General features: G+C 42.7%; 1 protein-coding gene across 1 annotated transcript; it reads right to left on the reverse strand.

Moving 5' to 3' along the window:
- Nucleotides 1–4,134: 4,134 nt before the first annotated feature.
- Nucleotides 4,135–4,862, reverse strand: LOC143853948 (uncharacterized). Its single transcript, XM_077363643.1, has 2 exons — nt 4,195–4,862; nt 4,135–4,144 (listed from the first exon to the last, which is right to left on the reverse strand). Exons 1-2 carry the CDS (start codon nt 4,860–4,862, stop codon nt 4,135–4,137), a joined length of 678 nt encoding a protein of 225 aa, XP_077219758.1.
- Nucleotides 4,863–19,750: the final 14,888 nt, after the last annotated feature.

The following is a 19,750-nucleotide window of genomic DNA, read 5'->3' on the forward strand; positions in this document are numbered from 1 at the left end:
TTTCTGGATTTTCGCCATTAAAGTCTGTTGAAAAGTTTTAAAGGTCAGGATGCAAGAATAACGGTTATGCAGAGTAATAAAACTTAACTTTAGGCAATTGAAGATGTAAAGATATAATCATCTCATATTAGAGGCATATCAAAGAAATTTAGCATATCAAGAAAGACATGGTATTTGGTGCAACAATAAGCAATAATATAGAGGTTTTTCTGATAGCACATTTGAATTTGCAAAATAGGACTCTTTGTTAAATATGATTGTTCATTAGAGACTATTGCTCTAGTCATTAGAATCTAAGGTTCTAAAATCGTTTAGAGACTATGCTCTTCCCTTTCCTTCCCCATTAATTTCTATACACAATGATACCCATGTAGAATTATAACCTTCGAACTGTTTTTGTACGAGGATACCTTTCGCACTGTTTTTGTACGAGGAGTTCACGTAGTTCTTTTGACCTTCTCGCCCCTTTTTGGGTACGAGGGAAATGGTATCAAGGGTATATGAAACTATGGCCTTTAAATCATCTCCATCATAGGGTTGTGGGTTTTCAATGAAAGCCATGAATTGGATTCAAGAATCAAGAAACAAAAACATAAGAGGTTTTATCTAAATTTTCAAGAACTCTAGTTATAGTGTAGATTACAAAACATAATCCGAAATCTTGCCTTTGCCTTTGAATGGATTGGTTTGATTGATGTGATTGATTACTTGAATTGAGAGGATTGAATGAAGCTTGATGGATCTTGGAGTTGAAAGCCCTTCCTTCTTCTCCCTTTCCTTGAATTCTCCTTTTCTTACTCTCCTTAGGTTTTAGGGTTTTGATTTATGAAGAACATTAGGTTAAGATAGTGTATATATATGGTCATGAATCCTTTTAGGGTTTGTTTGGGTGTTAACTTACCAAAAAGGATGGAAATCGGTACTTCATAGAGAGTTTGGAAACTCTCGGATTCTCAATCCGCGACGTTCTCGGAGTTCCGAGGCATTTTCTCGGAGTTCCGAGAATTCTCGGAGTTCCGAGAAATGCTCTCGGAGTTCCGAGAACCGGATTCCAAAACTACTGTCCGATTTCTCGGAATTCCGAGGTTATTTTCTCGGAGTTCCGAGACCTCTCCAGTAGTTCTCGGAGTTCCGAGAATTATTCTCGGAATTCCGAGTTTTTTTTTTTTTGGGTTGTTACACTCTACCCCCCTTAGAGGAATTTCGTCCTCGAAATTTGATCTCTCTCATAGGGTAAACCGAAAACAACCGATTATTATACAACAGATTATAAATGAGAAGTAAGGAATATACCTCCGAGCAAATGCGGATATTTCTTCAAGATTTCCGATTCGCGCTCCCAAGTTGCTTCTTCAACGCCATGATGTCGCCAAAGAACCTTGACCAACGAAATCGTCTTATTTCGCAAAGCTCGCTCTTCTCGATCTAAAATCTTCACAGGTCCTTCAGAAAAAGACCAATCTTCTTGAAGCTCGACATCATCCTCGGCCAAAACATGTGAAGGGTCGGGATGATACAATCGAAGCATCGATACATGAAAAACATCATGCATCCGCTCCAAATTAGAAGGCAACTTCAATTTATAAGCTCTTGCCCCAATCCTTTTCACAATTCGGTAGGGTCCAATAAAACGAGGAGTCAACTTCCCTTTCTTTCCAAAACGCATTACTGCCCTGAACGGCGAAATCTTCACAAAAACCATATCGCCTTCAGCGAATTCTAAATCTCTCCTCCGCTGATCGGCATAACTCTTCTGTCGACTCTGCGCGATCTTCAAACGATCCTTAATCAATGCAACTTTTTCAGTCGACTCTCGAACCAACTTTGGTCCAAGCAATTGCTTCTCACCGACTTCAGCCCAGCACAAAGGTGATCTGCAGGCACGGCCATATAGAGCTTCGAATGGAGCCATCTGAATACTCTGCTGGTAGCTGTTGTTGTAAGCAAATTCACATAGAGGCAAATGCTTCTCCCAATCTCCACCAAAATCTAGAACACAAGCTCTCAACAAATCTTCAAGGATCTGATTTACCCTTTCAGTCTGACCATCAGTCTGAGGATGATATGCTGTACTGAAACTCAACTTCGAACCCAAAGCAGAATGTAAGCTCTTCCAGAATCCCGAAGTGAAACGAGAGTCTCGGTCAGAGATTATGGTCGAGGGCACACCATGATACCTAACGATCTGAGCCACATATGTTTCAGCAAGCTTTTCCAACTTCCAATCTTTCTTAATCGGAATGAAATGAGCCGATTTAGAAAGACGGTCCACAATCACCCAGATACCATCACAATTGCTCTTCGATTTGGGTAAACCCATGATAAAATCCATGGACAAGCTATCCCATTTCCACATGGGAATCTCCAAAGGGTCCAATGTACCTCCAGGTTTCTGATGCTCTGCCTTTACTTTCTGACAAGTTAGGCATTTAGAAACATACTCAGCAATGTCCCCTTTTCATTCCACTCCACCAAAGATTCCTCTTCAAGTCTTGGTACATCTTTGTGTTACCTGGATGAATGGTGTAACGAGACTTATGTGCCTCATCCAAAATGTCCCTTCTGATTTCTTCCTTAGCTGGCACACAAATTCTGTCTTTAAAGAACAAACATCCATCCTCTCCTACTGAAAACTTTGGTTTAGAATCAACTTCAGCCTTTAATTTCAAAATTCCTTTATCATCTATCTGAGCTGCTTTAACAGTTTCTATGATATTCGACCGAACTCGAATATTAGCAATAAAGGATTTATCGCCAATTTCGCAAGTTCCCAAATCTAAATCTCTGAACCGCTCAAGCAATTCCCATTCTTCCATCATCAAACAGGCCATCATAGGGTGTTCTTGTCGGCTAAGAGCGTCAGCCACTACATTAGCCTTGCCTGGATGATAACTCAAGGTGAAGTCATAATCCTTCAAAAATTCAACCCATCTTCTCTGTCTCATATTCAGCTCTTTCTGATCAAAAAGATACTTGAGGCTCTTATGATCTGTAAAAACCTCAAACTTGACACCATACAAGTAGTGTCGCCATATCCTCAAAGCGAAAACCACTGCTGCTAATTCCAGATCATGAGTTGGGTAATTCACTTCGTGCTTCTTCAACTGCCTCGAACCATAGGCAATGACCTTGCCTGATTGCATGAGCACGCAACCCAAACCTCGAAATGATGCATCACTATACACCACAAAATCTCCTTCTGCGGTAGGAAGTATCAAAACTGGAGCTGATGTCAATATTTTCTTCAATTCTTGAAAACTGCTTTCACATTCTTCATTCCAAACATATTTAACATTCTTCCTGGTCAATTTAGTCAAAGGTCCAGCTAAGATTGAAAAGCCTTCAACAAACTTCCTGTAATACCCGGCCAGACCCAAGAAACTTCTGATTTCAGTAACATTGGTAGGTTGCTTCCAGGAAGTAACTGCTTGAATCTTAGTAGGATCCACTTCAATTCCTTCTTTTGATATCACATGACCCAAAAATGTAACACGCTCGAGCCAAAACTCACATTTAGAGAATTTTGCATACAACTGATTCTTTCTCAAAGTCTCCAATGCAAGTCCCAAATGCTTAGCATGCTCCTCTTCAGATTTTGAGTAAATAAGGATGTCATCTATGAATACCACCACGAACTGATCCAAAAATGGCTTGAATACTCTATTCATCAAGTCCATAAATATGGCTGGTGCATTTGTCAATCCAAACGGCATTACGACAAATTCATAGTGACCGTATCGAGTACGAAAAGCTGACTTTGAAATGTCTTCGTCTCTGATACGCAACTGATGATATCCAGATCTCAAATCAATCTTAGAGAAATGAGTAGCTCCTTGCAAATGGTCAAAGAGATCGTCTATCCGAGGGAGGGGATAACGATTCTTGATAGTCACCTTATTCAACTGCCTGTAGTCAATGCACAAGCGAAGACTACCATCCTTCTTCTTCACAAATAGCACAGGAGCTCCCCATGGGGATGAACTGGGTCTAACAAATCCCTTCTCCAACAATTCTGATAACTGCTCCTTCAATTCTTTCAATTCAGCCGGGGCCATTCTGTAAGGTGTTTTAGAAATAGGCTCGGTCCCTGGCACAAGATCGATAGTAAAGTCGATCTCTCGGTGGGGAGGTAATTCAAAGTCTTCTGGAAAGACATCCAGAAACTCCCTCACCACAGGGATGTCTGAAACAGACAACTCAATACTGACTTCTTCATTCTCCATGAAAGCCAGAAAGCATTCACATCCTTTATTGATCAACTTCTGAGCTTTCACAGCTGCAATTACTTTAATCTTCTTCATAGGGCGCTTCACTCCCTCAAAAATGATTTCTTCTTCTCCAGGAATTGCAAATTTCACGATTTTATGAAAGCAATCCACATTGGCATGATAAGCTGCTAGCCAATCCATACCAAGGATAACTTTAAAATCGTTCATCTCCAATAGCACTAAATCAGCCAAAAGCTCTCTACCACCTATCTTTATAATACATCCCTTACACACTAAATTTGTAATTACATCATCTCCTAAAGGAGTAATAATTCTCAAAGGGAAATTTAGAGTAATAGGGGTCAAATTCAGTTCCTTCGCAAAAATTGGCGATATGAATGACAAGGTAGAGCCAGAATCTACAAGAATATGCACAGATGTATTATTAACAAAAAGCTGACCTTCAATGACTGCGTCGGAGGCATCAGCGTCTTGTTGATTAAGCGCATAGACTCGGTTGACAGGTGCTTGAGATGCACTCTTCTCCGGATTCTGCTGGCGATTCTGATACCCTTTCCACTGATTCTGCTGCTGCTGCTGCGCTGGGGGTTTCTGCTGCTGCTGATTATTATTAATTCGGTTCCCCTGATTCATTGCTGGCTAAAAATTCTGCTGCTGCCTTTGAGGTCTCATGTCCCTAAATGTAGGCTTAGGACACTCCAAAATCTTGTGACTCGGGTCTCCACAGTTGTGGCAGACATTCATCGTCTTCCAACACCTTCCAGCATGAAATTTTCCGCAAATAGCACAAGGAACCCTTGCAGGAACTCCATCTTCCATTCTCTGTCTCTTAGGCGGCGGCACTTGATTCCTGCTCCCTGATGGCGGCATTCTGGCGGCCATAATCACTTTCTCACTACGCTCAGCCATCTCGGCTTTCGCGCAAGCTTATACCAAAGTCTGAGGTTCATGAAGAACAACTTTCGCCATAAGAGATGGGCGAAGGTTGTCAACAAACTTCGAAACTTTATCCTCCTCTGTAGAGGCATAGCCAGGTGCATACCTCGACAACTGCCTAAACTTGGCTCCATACTGAGCCACAGTCAAAGATCCCTGCTTCAGAGACGCAAACTGAGATGCCAATTCCCTCTTAACATGGTTAGGAAAGAATTGGTTGTTGAACCGTACTTTGAATTCGGTCCACGTCTCATTCTTAGCATAAGGATAATTTTGCAGTAAGGATCTCCACCACACTCCTGCTTGGTCCTTTAGTAAAAAGGTAGCCAAACGGATTTTCTGAATATCACTGCACTCCATCACTTCAAAAATTCCTTCCACTTCCAAAATCCAGTGGTCTGCAACCAAAGGGTCTCCCACTCCTGTAAACTCCGATGGCCTGTAGTCCCTGAATGGCCTGTGCAGCTTAGTCGGATCTGCTGCAGGCGCATGTCGAGCTGCTAGAGTGGTTGCAATGTTCTGCAAAGCGGCCTGATTAGCTGCTTGGTTAGCAGCCTGTGCCTGAGCTTGACCTCTAAGGAGATCAGCAATCATGAGTAAAGGATCTGCTCCTTCACCAACATGGGCACCACCACGACCTCTCCTAGCATTACCTCGCAACTCTCTTTGATCCATCTGTCAAAAGAACACACAATTGTTAGTTCTAAAAAATTCTAATTTACTTAATTTAATTATGATCATGTAAATTGTGGTTAGGTTGTACTTTAGCTAATTAGGTTCAACTACCCAACCTTAGACATATACCCAGACTCGCACTAGGTTCCTCACTGACTAACCTAGATAAGCTCTGATACCACCTCTGTAACGACCCGGATTCTCAGGCTAAATTTTGAGGCAATTCTGAGCCTAGCTCTTTATAAAACGGAGCAAACGAGCCCCAAAAATCCGGATTGCTACGCCTCTCAAAAAATAAAAGAGGCACAAAACACATTCATTCTTTCATACAGCGGAAGTCTTAGTTAAAAACAAATCATTTATTTAATGAAATAGAGACAAAAATAAGGGAAGAGAATTTTATTCCAATACTTTCAATAATAATTCCACAAATTTGCCAAATTAAATATCCATGCCCCAAAGGACTTTGGAAAGAAAACTAAAAGAAATAAATAACTGCCTAAACTATGCCATCTCTCCCCATCCCATTGCCTAGGTCATCTCATCAGCAAATGCTCCTTCGTTTTGATCGATTTGCTGGTTTTCTGGATTTTCGCCATTAAAGTCTGTTGAAAAGTTTTAAAGGTCAGGATGCAAGAATAACGGTTATGCAGAGTAATAAAACTTAACTTTAGGCAATTGAAGATGTAAAGATATAATCATCTCATATTAGAGGCATATCAAAGAAATTTAGCATATCAAGAAAGACATGGTATTTGGTGCAACAATAAGCAATAATATAGAGGTTTTTCTGATAGCACCTTTGAATTTGCAAAATAGGACTCTTTGTTAAATATGATTGTTCATTAGAGACTATTGCTCTAGTCATTAGAATCTAAGGTTCTAAAATCGTTTAGAGACTATGCTCTTCCCTTTCCTTCCCCATTAATTTCTATACACAATGATACCCATGTAGAATTATAACCTTCGAACTGTTTTTGTACGAGGATACCTTTCGCACTGTTTTTGTACGAGGAGTTCACGTAGTTCTTTTGACCTTCTCGCCCCTTTTTGGGTACGAGGGAAATGGTATCAAGGGTATATGAAACTATGGCCTTTAAATCATCTCCATCATAGGGTTGTGGGTTTTCAATGAAAGCCATGAATTGGATTCAAGAATCAAGAAACAAAAACATAAGAGGTTTTATCTAAATTTTCAAGAACTCTAGTTATAGTGTAGATTACAAAACATAATCCGAAATCTTGCCTTTGCCTTTGAATGGATTGGTTTGATTGATGTGATTGATTACTTGAATTGAGAGGATTGAATGAAGCTTGATGGATCTTGGAGTTGAAAGCCCTTCCTTCTTCTCCCTTTCCTTGAATTCTCCTTTTCTTACTCTCCTTAGGTTTTAGGGTTTTGATTTATGAAGAACATTAGGTTAAGATAGTGTATATATATGGTCATGAATCCTTTTAGGGTTTGTTTGGGTGTTAACTTACCAAAAAGGATGGAAATCGGCACTTCATAGAGAGTTTGGAAACTCTCGGATTCTCAATCCGCGACGTTCTCGGAGTTCCGAGGCATTTTCTCGGAGTTCCGAGAATTCTCGGAGTTCCGAGAAATGCTCTCGGAGTTCCGAGAACCGGATTCCAAAACTACTGTCCGATTTCTCGGAATTCCGAGGTTATTTTCTCGGAGTTCCGAGACCTCTCCAGTAGTTCTCGGAGTTCCGAGAATTATTCTCGGAATTCCGATTTTTTTTTTTTTTTTTTTTTTTTTGGGTTGTTACATAACCCCACCATCTTCTCCTTATCTCCTGTCCACACCAATGGCGGAAAACTCAGATAATCATCAATCTATCACTGTTGCTGATACTTTGGCCTTGGTTCTCATGCAACTTCAAGAAATAAAAGAGGAGAATCGGGTCATCAAAGCTCAGCTTTCTGAGAAGTTTGGACCATCACCTTCCAATTCCAAAGACAAGGGGCCCATGCACATGCTAGTACTTGAGATGCGCCCCCTAACCTGTGTTTGTTTCTATTCTTGATAAGACAGAAGATTTTGAGAAAGAACAATATAGCGAGGATAACAACAAACTGTCTCAGATAATGGTTGATAAAACGGTCATGGAAAAACTAGACAGTCTTACTAAGAAGGTTCAAGATATCCAGCTCCAAGAACAGGGAGGCTTCAATCCGAGTGACCTCATGTTGTTTCCTGAAATCTGTCTCCCAGGCAATTTTCAAATGCCGGACTTTGACAAATATGATTGCGTTGGTTGTTCGATCACACATTTGCAAATGTTCACCATCATGTGTCAGCCTCAAGATCTATCTCCTGAACAAGATGGTGGGAGACGACCCACACTTTTCACTTCCCGATCGGGGAAGTCATGATGACTACTACAGCCTTTTCTGCACTAACGGGACTCCGGATGGGAGGGATCTCGATTAAGCTTACCGACGTTACGGAGGCAGACGTCAGAGAGCTTTTAGGAGTTCTAGTGCAATATCCTCAGGACCAGGATGGTAGACCTCCACATGCTTCCTTGCCGAGGCCCCAGATGAGCCGAGTAGATCACTGGCCAGCCAGACCAACAGCTCTAAGAGACAACTACTATCGTCAACTGGCGAGGAGCTTTGTTATGGGACTTCTGGGCCGCACCCTATTAAGCAACACATGGAACACTGTTCGGAGATAGTTTTTTAGCATCATCCACGATATTGACAGGCTCGCAGAGTATGACTGGGGAGGAGCGGCTTACGCTTATCTGATCCATGAGATGAATGCTTTGTCACGAGACGGGTCACACTCTGTGTGGTCTCTGGTACATTTGGGCGGTACGCTTCTATCCCTTTTCTCTTTAATTTTGAAAATATTCTAACTGCTTCCTTTAATTCATTGTTTATGGTATGAATTGTTTAAGCAACTGAACTATTTTCTGATGACTTGAACAGGCTTGGGCCTATGAGTGCTTCGGCCTTCTGGCTCCTGTACTGAGGTAGCCAATGAGGGTTCTTTTTCCAGCGCAGAGATGCTGGACAGTCGGTGAGACAGGATCACGTCCCCTGTACTCGGCGGACTGGGTTCGTCGAGCGATAGACCGGATTTAGCTGGATACTATGAGTACTTTAAATTACTTTCATTTTTAGTACTGCAGTTTTTTACTTTGAATTATATTCATGCCAGTGATACATGGTCTGTGATTTGGCAGGTCCAGTGGAGGCCCTTGGAAGATTGCCCAGAGATCATGGGAGATGCGTACGCTCATGCCAGGAGTGTTAAGCAGAGGACGGTGGCGTTTGTTTGCCACATGGGACTAGCCATTTATCTTCCTGACAGGATCGCCTGGCAGTTTGAGGACCATAGACTAGGTACCTGAGGCTCGGTGAGGGGTCCTACAGATAGAGGGATTTATCGTCCCAGATGACCAGTTTCGGTCAGGAGTCTTCAGAGCTTGGGCCTCTGTTGAGCTGATGGGTCCTTTGACCTCAGGAGAGGTATTCTTTTATACTTACCTGTATTTTTCCTTTCAATTCGGATTGCTTGGTTTTGAAAATGCAATATCTGATGCGAACCCTTTGCTTTCTACAGGACGATCCGGAGACAGATGATGTCCCTGAAGTTCCTTCGCCCCCAGGGGAGCCTTACGACGAGGACAGGGATTTATATGATGCCATCAGGGCCACAGCCGTTGCAACTAGAGGTGGACCTGTGATTAGAGAGCCTGCTTCGACTGTACCAGGGCTAGAAAGAGAGGGGCTGTTACTCGCAGCAGGGGGAAACAGCCTGCAGTGGTGTCTTCTTCGACGTCTACTCCTCCTTCGAGGACAGCTCTTCACCCGCCAGTTGTACCGAGAGATCGAGACCGAGTACCTTGCAGACGAGCTACTCACCCTGATTCTTCATGAGCTGGTCGTTGGACGATACCTTCCTGCAACACGAGAGGGAAGTTTGAGTTTGCTCGGCCATCAGGGGCGATTGGATATCCCATTCCGGAGACCTACGCCGGGGTACGTCATTTTGATTATACATTTATTTCAGAATTTAAATTTTTGCTCGTATTTTTTATATTTGATTTTGCATGGCAATTGTAGATCCCTCGCAATCAGGAGAACCAGCTGTTGCTGATGGTGGGTGCTCTACGGACACTTGCTAGTGAGGAGATATGAAAGAATGAGAGGATGGCGGCAGCTCGGCAGGAGGACGCTCATCTTATTACTTGACTCCAGCACGAGATAGAGACTTTGAGGCAGAGGCTGGCTGTGTACGAGGGTCCATAGGTTAGACAAGTATCTGCTTTTCTCATTTCTAATTTTGAATTCTTGTACCTATGATTTGATATATTTTGATGTTCTGATACATCTTGTGGGTACAGGGGAGGAGGCAGAGGCGGGGAGACCCTGAGCCAGAGGAGGTGTACAGGCCAAAGATGCCTGTAGCAGAGGGTCGGGACAGTACTGACGATAGAGACGAGGACTATGTCCCAGAGGACGCTGAGATAGAGCAGCGCCCAGGCGACGAGGGTGAGGATTGGAGTTGGTCCTAGAGGCATGTATGCGCCTCCTCCTCCAGAGCCAGATGTTGGCCTTAGCGACAGGCAGCTGCAGCTACTGGGGAAGAGCCCGGTTCGACACGCAACAGGCTTGATACCGGGATGGGGTCCAGCTCACTAGGTAGTTTACTGGGTGATGTCCAGGTTTCAGGGGGCGGAGTCCTGGGGGGTCTTCAGCTTCCCAAACTAGGACGAACATGTCCTCCCCTTTCTTTGTTTCGGATCGTCCATAGCAGGATCCGAGAGATCCACCACCGCCAGGGCAGTGATTGATTTGTTTGTTTATGTTTTTTTCTTTTTTGGTTGCCCCAGTTGGGGAAGAGATGTATTTTGTATTGATCAAACATAAATATGGATCAGTTTTGACTTGTTTGCTTTTATCTGTAATTGTTTGGGTTGTTGCTTTTGAGAAGAAAGTGAATTTTCGTATAAATAAACATCTATTTTAGATGGGTGTTTATACAAAAATGCCCCTAGTATAGTTCTAAAAATAATTTGGATTTATTTTAACAAAGGCTGATCTTAGTTGTGAGCATTTTGCATTATTAGTGAAGGCTAATAATGCAAAATGCCCCTTGCATGGTTTCTTGATGATTTGATTATGCATTTTGTGTTATTAATAATATTTCTATGATTAATTTTACAAATTGCCCCGAGTGTACTTAGTCCCATAAACAAGAGAAAGTTAAATACAAGGTAAAACCACGGAAGCAATTTTATTACAAACATAAGGGAGATACATGCTGATAGCCACAGACTGTAAGGTTACATTCCCTCGAACATTTCTTTTCTGTATGCGGAGCATCAAACCGGATCTTGATCTGCTAAGAACTGCATACGGAATACTGAGTTGATCTTTTTAGATCTGTACAGGGGATGCTGAGATGATCTTCTGATATCTATACACGGGATGGTGAGATAATCTTTTGAGATCTGTACACAGGGTACTGAGCTGACCTTTTTGAGACCTGTACACAGGGTACTGAGCTTATCTTTTGAGACCTGTACACGGGGTACTGAGTTGATCTTTTGAGACCTGTACACAGGGTACTGAGTTGGATCATGACCTTCTGAGATAAAGGAATTCATTGTGCCTTCCTTTAACGTATGATTACCTTAACTGGGCAAGGATCTAGCTAGGGGGAGAAAATGGAATTTCTTTTATTTTTCTTAATTCCCATGTAGGGAGGAAAGAAGGGAAACTTGAATTTACTGAAACAAATGCTTTTGATTTATTTAGGTAAGTCGCAACCCTAGACAGATGAGTTTAAATGTTCTTACGCATAGGCAATGTTGCTTGCCCCTAGTTTTTAATCGTGGTCCAGAGACCCTTTAGATTGTTTGAAGTATTAACTCATCTTGTTTGGGATCAAAGAATTCTCTGACTGGTCATTTCGAAGATATGTCCTACCAACAATCAAGTCGTCCTTTGCAGATTTTCAACTTTGACGGACCGTTTATACATTAACTTTTGCTAGAAACATACTTCAGGTTGTGTTTCTACAGGTATGATGATCCTAATTTTTGCCTAAGCTGCCTTTTCAAGTTTTTGATTTAGCGGATCTTCAGATCTTCTTGTTCTGGACATTTGGAAGACTTGTGGGGATCCTAAAAAAGGTTTGCTGGTTTTACCAGTGATGATCGAACCCGAGATGATCAGGTTGCCTACGTACCCCGATAAATGGTTGGGATATGGTCAGCGTAGTTTGAGGCTTTTCTGCGAGGAAAAGGATCAAAGGGGGTAACAAGAAGGGTTCTGTTTGGGCTTTGCCAAAGGTTTGATCGAACCTGGGTTTGTCAGGCTGCCTACGTACCCCAAAGAGGATGGGATCAGGTCCGCGTAGTTTGAAACTTTGATTACTCATTAAGAGTAGTATCTTTTTACCTGATCGAGGTTTGTGGGTTCAGGAATTCTCTCCCCATTATGGTCAAGAAGTCTGACGACTTTTGCTGGCAAGATTTCTTCAACGACATAAGGGCCAGACCAGTTAGGTGTAAACTTTCCCTGTGGATCGAAGATATAAGTTAGACATTCCTTAAGCAACATATCCCCTTCTCTGAGTTCACAGATTTGAACCTTCTTGTTGAAAGCTCCTTCTAAACTGCGCTGATAGCCTTGTACATGGTACGCTACTTTCAACCGTTTTTTATCCATCATACACAACTCTTGATGACGAATATAGGCCCATTCAGATTCTGGTAGATCGCTTTCCATCAGGATTCTGAGTGACGGGTTTTAACTCGATAGGTGTAGACACCCCATTTTGACCGACCCCCTTTTTTTCCCATGAATGAATAAATTCCCGAAGTTGAAAAATGCCCATTTACAAGTTATTGCTAAAAGCCTTTCTAAAGTGTGAGTGCCACCCTGAGCTCGGCAAATTGGCCCAAGTCGCACCCCAACCCATGGTCTTGGGTTTAATCCGAGCTTAATATAAAAGAAATGCAGAGTGGGGTGAATCAGATGCATATGAGTGCCCTGTAAGTGAATTAAAGAAGAGAAGATACATTAGAGAGGGTTGTCCAAGGAATAAATGGGGTCAAATAATCATTTCTCTTAGGGGTCTGTTCTACCCAGGTACCCCTCTCTGAGATTAAAAGAGTAGTTATAACTATACTTGAGGAGGGCTGTCTATAGGAAATTAAAGGGGGTGTTAATTTATCATTTTCCTTTAAAAGGCAACGAGAATTAGGGTTCTATGGGAGGGTTTTCCTCTCCCCAACAGAGGGACCTCATCTTGGCAGCCGCAAGAGAGAGCTGCAAAGGGAGAGCCGAGCTCCATCTCACCCGATCCCCGCCTCCATCTTCTTCACCTCTCCACCAATCCTCCTCCATTATCCACCAAACCCTCTTCCCCCACCACCACAACCTCCATCTCTCCTTCCCCATCGACCCATACCATAATCTATTCTTCTTCCATTACCTCCAGCCGCCCATCATCGTCTCCTCTGCAACTCCGGCCGGCCATCTCCGAACCACCACCACCTTCAACCCCCAACCATCGCTATCTTCCTCTACCCCCATTTACGGCCGGAATCCGGCCGACCCTCGTCATTTACATCGAACCCCATCTCTGGCCACTCCCTTCCACCAGAAAACCCATTTCATTTTACCCCATCTTCCATCCCCAATCTGACCACCATGGCACCCACCATTGTTTACCTCCTCAAACCTCATCCTATTAGAACCCAAAACCCCAATACCATCAAACCCTCATTTTACAGAGAGAGAGAGAGAGAGAGAGAGAGAGAGAGAGAGAGAGGGCAAGTTGAGGAAGAGGAAGAAGAAAAACCCACTCCTTCGGCTCGTTTTCCCACTGGAGTTCCGGCCATCTCCCTCATCTCTCCGGCTGACCACCATCTCTTTTTTTCTTCTTCTTTTATTTTTTTCTCAAAACCCACACCCACCATTATCACCACCATCTTCTTCTCCAGCCTCATTTTCGGCCGAAATCCGGCAAGCCCTCACCCATTATCCACCAAACCCTCTTCCCCCACCACCACCACCAGGTATCCTCTCCACCACAACCCTTACCAGTTCCCTCAAACCCATTTAATTAGATCCCTTTCACCGAGCCCTCCTCCATTGTCAGCTACCATCCTCCCATTTCCTCAACCCTAACCCATTTCCAACGTCCATTATCTTCTTCAAAACCCACATAAACAACCACCACCATCTCTACCCTCCACTTCACAGCGACCTCTATCTCACCCCTTTTTCCCGATCATCTTCTCCGGCAGGGCATTGACGGATCCCGACCAACTCCGGCCAATCATCTCCCCATCATCCCTAGCCCCCTCTGCTATCTTCTTCTTCATCCCATCCATCAAACCCTATTTCTGCTCCGATCATATCCCTCTTCACCACCGCCGTTTTCACCCAAACCCACTTCAATTTTCCTCCACTTCCGCCCAACACTACCCCCTCTCACAAACCCACCCACATCCTCACCTCACCTCATGTCCAGTAGACCCAAAAAAACAAAAAAGAGCGTGGCTTCGATCATATTGGATGGAGGCGCTGGGACTCGTCTCTTTCCTCTCACCAGTAGAAGGGCCAAGCCTGTTATTCCCATCGATGGATGTTATAGGCTTATCGATATTCCAATGAGCAATTGCATCAACAACGGCATAAACAAGATATTTATCATGACCCAGTTCAACTCAGCTTCCCTCAATCGCCACCTTGCTCGGGCATATGATTTTGGGAACGATGTCAACTTTGGGGGATGGATTTGTAGATGCCTTGGCAGCCACTCAGACACCTGGTGAAGCTAGAATGAATTGGTTCCAGAGCACAACAGATGCAGTGAGACAATTCATCTGGGTATTTGAGTGTCAGATCATATCTTACCCGCTTTGAAGAGCAGGGAAGGTGATTTAAGAGTTGGATTCAAATGATTTTGGCTCGTTATCCAGATCACATCTTTAGTGAGAGATGAAGGGAGAGAGATTAGGCGTCAGCCATCCTTTTCAGTAAGATCTGTGGGAGGGAGTTACCAATTCCTGTTGATCGCTTTCAAATTGCTCTTTTTGCTCAGAGCGAGAGGTGATTTTTCTACTTTGAACCCTCTTTGGATGATATTACAGGTAATATCTCTTACATTCTTTTACTTTCCATAACTAATTTACTTTTGCTTTGAATGTCTTCTTGATTGGATGGTGTGTGACCCAGGGATTTGGTTTTAACTTGGTTCTTGAATCTAACCTGGGGTTTAATTTCTGTTGAAAATGGATGGTGGAGTTATGGATGCTTATTTGATATAGGGAATCAGATGGTTACTCAACTCCATGTCTTGGGTATGAGTACCATTTGATTTCACAGGAGACCCCGTGTCGAGGGTTTGATTGTATGCATTATTTGATCTCGTTTCGTTGCCCCATGTCGAGGGTATAAACAGACGATTTATTTGATTTCAGGTTGGTATTCTATCATATGATAGATGGTTGTTTATCTATTGAATTAATTGGTTGTCTTCACCTATTGATTGGAAAATGATGTATGCTAAGCGAGGCAAATTAGATGGTTCTTCATTATCCCATGTCGAGGGTATAGGTGCATGACTTATCTATATATATCCCTTGTAATTAGGTTGCAAAAATCTTGTTAAATGGATAATAGTATGCTACTAGCTTGAAGAGTGTGAGGAATCTAATTTTTCTCATTGCTGTGAGGATGTCATTTCCTTGAGACATTCACCTGTATTCCTAACTGAATGTGTTTTGGGCCTTCATCTCGGAGGGCTATGATGAGGTTACTTGGAGCCCCCCTTTAGCTTTCTCTTTCCTTCCCTTTTGAGGCTTCTCTCAGTTTTAGGATTTTCCTTAGATCTCAGGGTTCCTATATTGTCCATCGATTTCAGAGGTTTTCTGTCTGGCCTATGCGATGACGGAATATTTCTTGAGCCACCCCCTTGCCCTTCTTATCATTTTTTCCCATCTTAGGGTCTTCACAGGGTTTGAGGGGTTTCCTTTCTTTCCGGGACTATTCTTTGCTCGTTCCTCGGGAATCTCTTTGTATTTCAAGATCCCATCGATTTTGGGAACGCATATTGTCGGGTTCGGCTATGACGGAACATTTCTTGAGCCTCTTCCCTTCCTGCCTTAGAGTTTTCGCAGGATAAGGGATTCCCTCCTCTTAGAGTGTTTAACTAGTTAGGACCCTTCCTCAGTGACTGATTGTTTAGTAATTCTTCTTATAGGATTTTTTTTTGTCCCTTTTGTTTAGAAGTCTACCCTTAGGGTTAGAAGCTTTTCATCTCTCGTTTGTTTAGGATTTTCCCTCGCAGATTAGATATCGTCTCCTTTAGAGATTAATTATGGCTCGTTAGTTTTGTTCTCGTCTCTTCGAGATTGTTCTTTTCTTTGAGATTTTAGTCCCCCCTATTTTGATTTCTTTCCCCTTAGGCTTTAGGGATCCCGTTCCCTCTAAATTGCTCTACTGCGATATGGTGGGTAAGGAGGCTCTTCTATCGGATCCCCTTTAGCTGAAGGGTGTTAACACACTTTTAATCACCAAAAATTTAAAACATAAAAAACATTTGAAAACATCAAATGCCTTAAATCATTTGGAGTGTTAGGTCTTAGTGGTAGTTAGGAGAGTTCGTTTCGAACTACGTTGGCTTGATCCTCTTCTACCAGGTACGTAGTGCAGCTTGGGATTCTTATCCCAGGTCCAGCCAAACCTTTGTAAATAAATCATTTAACCCTTAAAAAAAAACATACCAAAAATCTTTTATACCTGTTTTTCAAAAAGCTCTTCCTCTAGAGTTAGGAGTTTGTCTTTTGTTGTGTGCTTGTTGTGTGTTTGTGTTAGAGTTAGGAGTTTGTCCTAGCTAGGAGCGCCTCCGTCCGGTCAGTTGGCGATCCACATCGCCGACTGATGACTAGGTCTTGGATACGTTAGCGATCCTATTATTTTTCTTAGGAGGCACAGCCTAGTTACACATAGGTTGTAGGAACCACCTGCATTAGCTTAGGGCTAACCTGGATTTAGTTAGGGCATATAGGGTGTCCTAAAATCCACAATTCACTGAAATCTAAGTGATCGCTCAAGAAACTTTAATAACTAGTCCGGTCTTTTAGATCGAGTCTAGGATAGAAGTCTAGGTGTCTTAGGCATCATAGCTTAGAATAGGTGCGAAGAACTACGTTGCCTTGATTCTCGTGGAGGTGGGGATACGTAGGCTTCTTTGGATGAACATCAGACCATCCAAGGACTCGGGCTAAATGATTTAGAGTCTTAGGATTTGTTGTGTTTTGATGTGTTTTCTTACTTTCTTGTACTGATCCTATACCTTTTACTGTAGCTTGAATGTGTTTGTCCATCAGAACTTAGACACCAGTTAGGTATGTCACTCATAACCTAGCAATGTTTAGGTGACACACATCTTTTATTTTATTTTGTGTGTGCTTATTATTTTATCCCCTGGTCATGCATGATTAGGTAGACGTCTTCCCGGAGATATTTTGTTCCCATTTCACATGATTTTGCCCAAAATTCTTTGGATTTAATGAAAATGGCATAAGAGACCAAGTGTTCGCACTCGGGCGAATTGGGGGTGCTCTTCAGACCTTCTCCATTCGTCATCAGGCACGGATCCTTTGTATTTCTGGTTATCTATTGCAAACAGAGCATTTGTTTTGGTTCCATGACGCATCCATGGATGGCGACTCTGAGTTATTTTTAGATATATCTTGGTTTCGAGCCATGGCTCCGGATCAGGATGTATCTCTTTCTTTTTATATCGCCACTCATGCTATGCTGTGAGGGTGGTAACAGTTTCGAGAGTTCCTTGGTAGAGCTCTCCTTCACTTTGTGGAGATCCAGAGGATGTAGGGACTTGTTCCCTCACCGTCCTCGGATCAGGGTCCACAATAGGTAGGACAACTTCCATGTCATACGTGAGTGGATACGGGGTGGCTTCGGTGGATGTGTAGACAGACGTTCTGTATGCCCAAAGTGCGAATGGGAGTTTACTCAACCAATCTTTGTAAGAATGGGTCATTTTTCAAAGAATAGTCTTGATATTCTTATTAGCTGTTTCGACAGCACCATTAGTCCGAGGTCTGTATGGAGACGACTTATGGTGCTTGATTTTAAATTCTTCACATAACGATGCTACTTCTTTTGTGAAATGCGAACCATTGTCTGATGTCAATTCGTGAGGGACTCCATATCTACAGATAATGTTAGCCCTGATGAACTTCACGACTGATGCCAATGATATCCAGGTGTACGATTGTGCTTCGATCCACTTGGTAAAATAATCGATTGCAACTAGTATGTATTCGTGCCCACTGGATGACTTGGGAGAGACTTTGCCAATGATGTCAATACCCCAGACTGAGAATGACCACGGAGATGTGAGTGAGTGAAGCTCTGACGGCGGCACATGTACCAAGTTAGCATGGATCTGACACAAGTGACATGTTTAGATATTATCAAAACACAAAGGAGCTGGACTTCATCAAATGATCTGCGGTAGAGGTCTCATCCACAAATGACATACCAAGATGCCAGTTTTTTTTTTTTTTGAAATGGCTCTAGATGCCAGTTTTTATAATGCTCTTCTCTCCTATAACGAGGCCTCTAGGGGTTTCCCCTGCCAGAGATAAGATTTTTGATATCGAAATACCAAGGTTTCCATTCTAGACATCTGGGTACTATCTGAACCACGTGTACGTGTGCTGGGATGACGTGTCATTTTATAGCCAAAGGGCGGACCTTTATCCCAACCGGGATATCAATCATGGATGCAAGGGTGGCCAGCGCATCAGCGAATCTGTTTCTCAGTTTGGAGATGTAGGTGAAGCTGATGTTGTGGAAACTCTTCATCAGGCTCGTAAGGTAAGTGTGATATGGGATCAACTTATCTTCTTTGGTGAGCCATTTTCCATTTGTTTGACAGATGATTAACAGAGAATCTCTGTATACATTGAGGTCCTGTACTTCCATGGATAGAGCTGCTTCTAGACCGGCTATGCAATCTTCATACTCAGCCACGTTGTTGGTACAATCAAAATCCAATTTGATAGAGATTGGTATGTGTTCTTCTCGAGGTGAGACGAGGACAATATCGACCTCTTGAATGCTCCGTCATGGTCCATGTAGTAAGACTAGGCGCATCTCTGATCATTAAGATTCCTTCGTCTGAAAATTCACTGTTCAGTTTTGTATCTTCAGTGGGTGCATCAGCTAACTGCTTTGCAATAATTCTGCCTTTGACAGTGAAATCCCAACAGGCAACACAAGTGGGGCGTGAATTGGGCTTTTAAAAATTTTGCCCTAATTAAGTGTAGTGTTAAAACTAATTTTAACAATTAGCAATTATTACTTCAATAATGATTTTGAAATCAACACAAGTCTAAATCTAACCCTTGTTCAAATAATTATAAACATAAAGAAAGGTTAGATATTATCAAAACACCCAAAGGAGGCAAGAAGGAGAGCAAGAAGACCACACAGAGATTTATAGTGGTTCCGTCACAAATGGACCTACTCCACTACCCAAGTACTTGGTATTTCCTTGGGATTTTCCTTCACTATGATGGGATTCTTCAAATGCTGAATCCCCAAGCTTTACAATGAACACCGCCTCCAAGGGAACAAACCCTCTTCGCACAATCGCCTTCAAGAAGCCAACCCTTTTCGCCTACCGCCTCAAAGGGAAACAACTTCTTTTCGCGAACCGCCTCCAAGGAAATTAACCCTCTTTGCAAACTGCCTCCAAGGATATTACTCATCTTTGCTCCGGATTCACCTTTGTTGTCGGGCCGAATCGTAGACCCGATTACAATGAAAAATGGAAGAAAATGAAGCTCACTCAATGCCTCTTGATAGGCTAATACATACAATCAATAGCTCGCAAT

The sequence above is a fragment of the Tasmannia lanceolata genome, unplaced genomic scaffold (genome assembly GCF_043159265.1).
Source record: "Tasmannia lanceolata isolate RefF3 unplaced genomic scaffold, GAP_Taslan_0.1 ptg000020l, whole genome shotgun sequence".
NCBI lineage: Eukaryota > Viridiplantae > Streptophyta > Magnoliopsida > Canellales > Winteraceae > Tasmannia > Tasmannia lanceolata.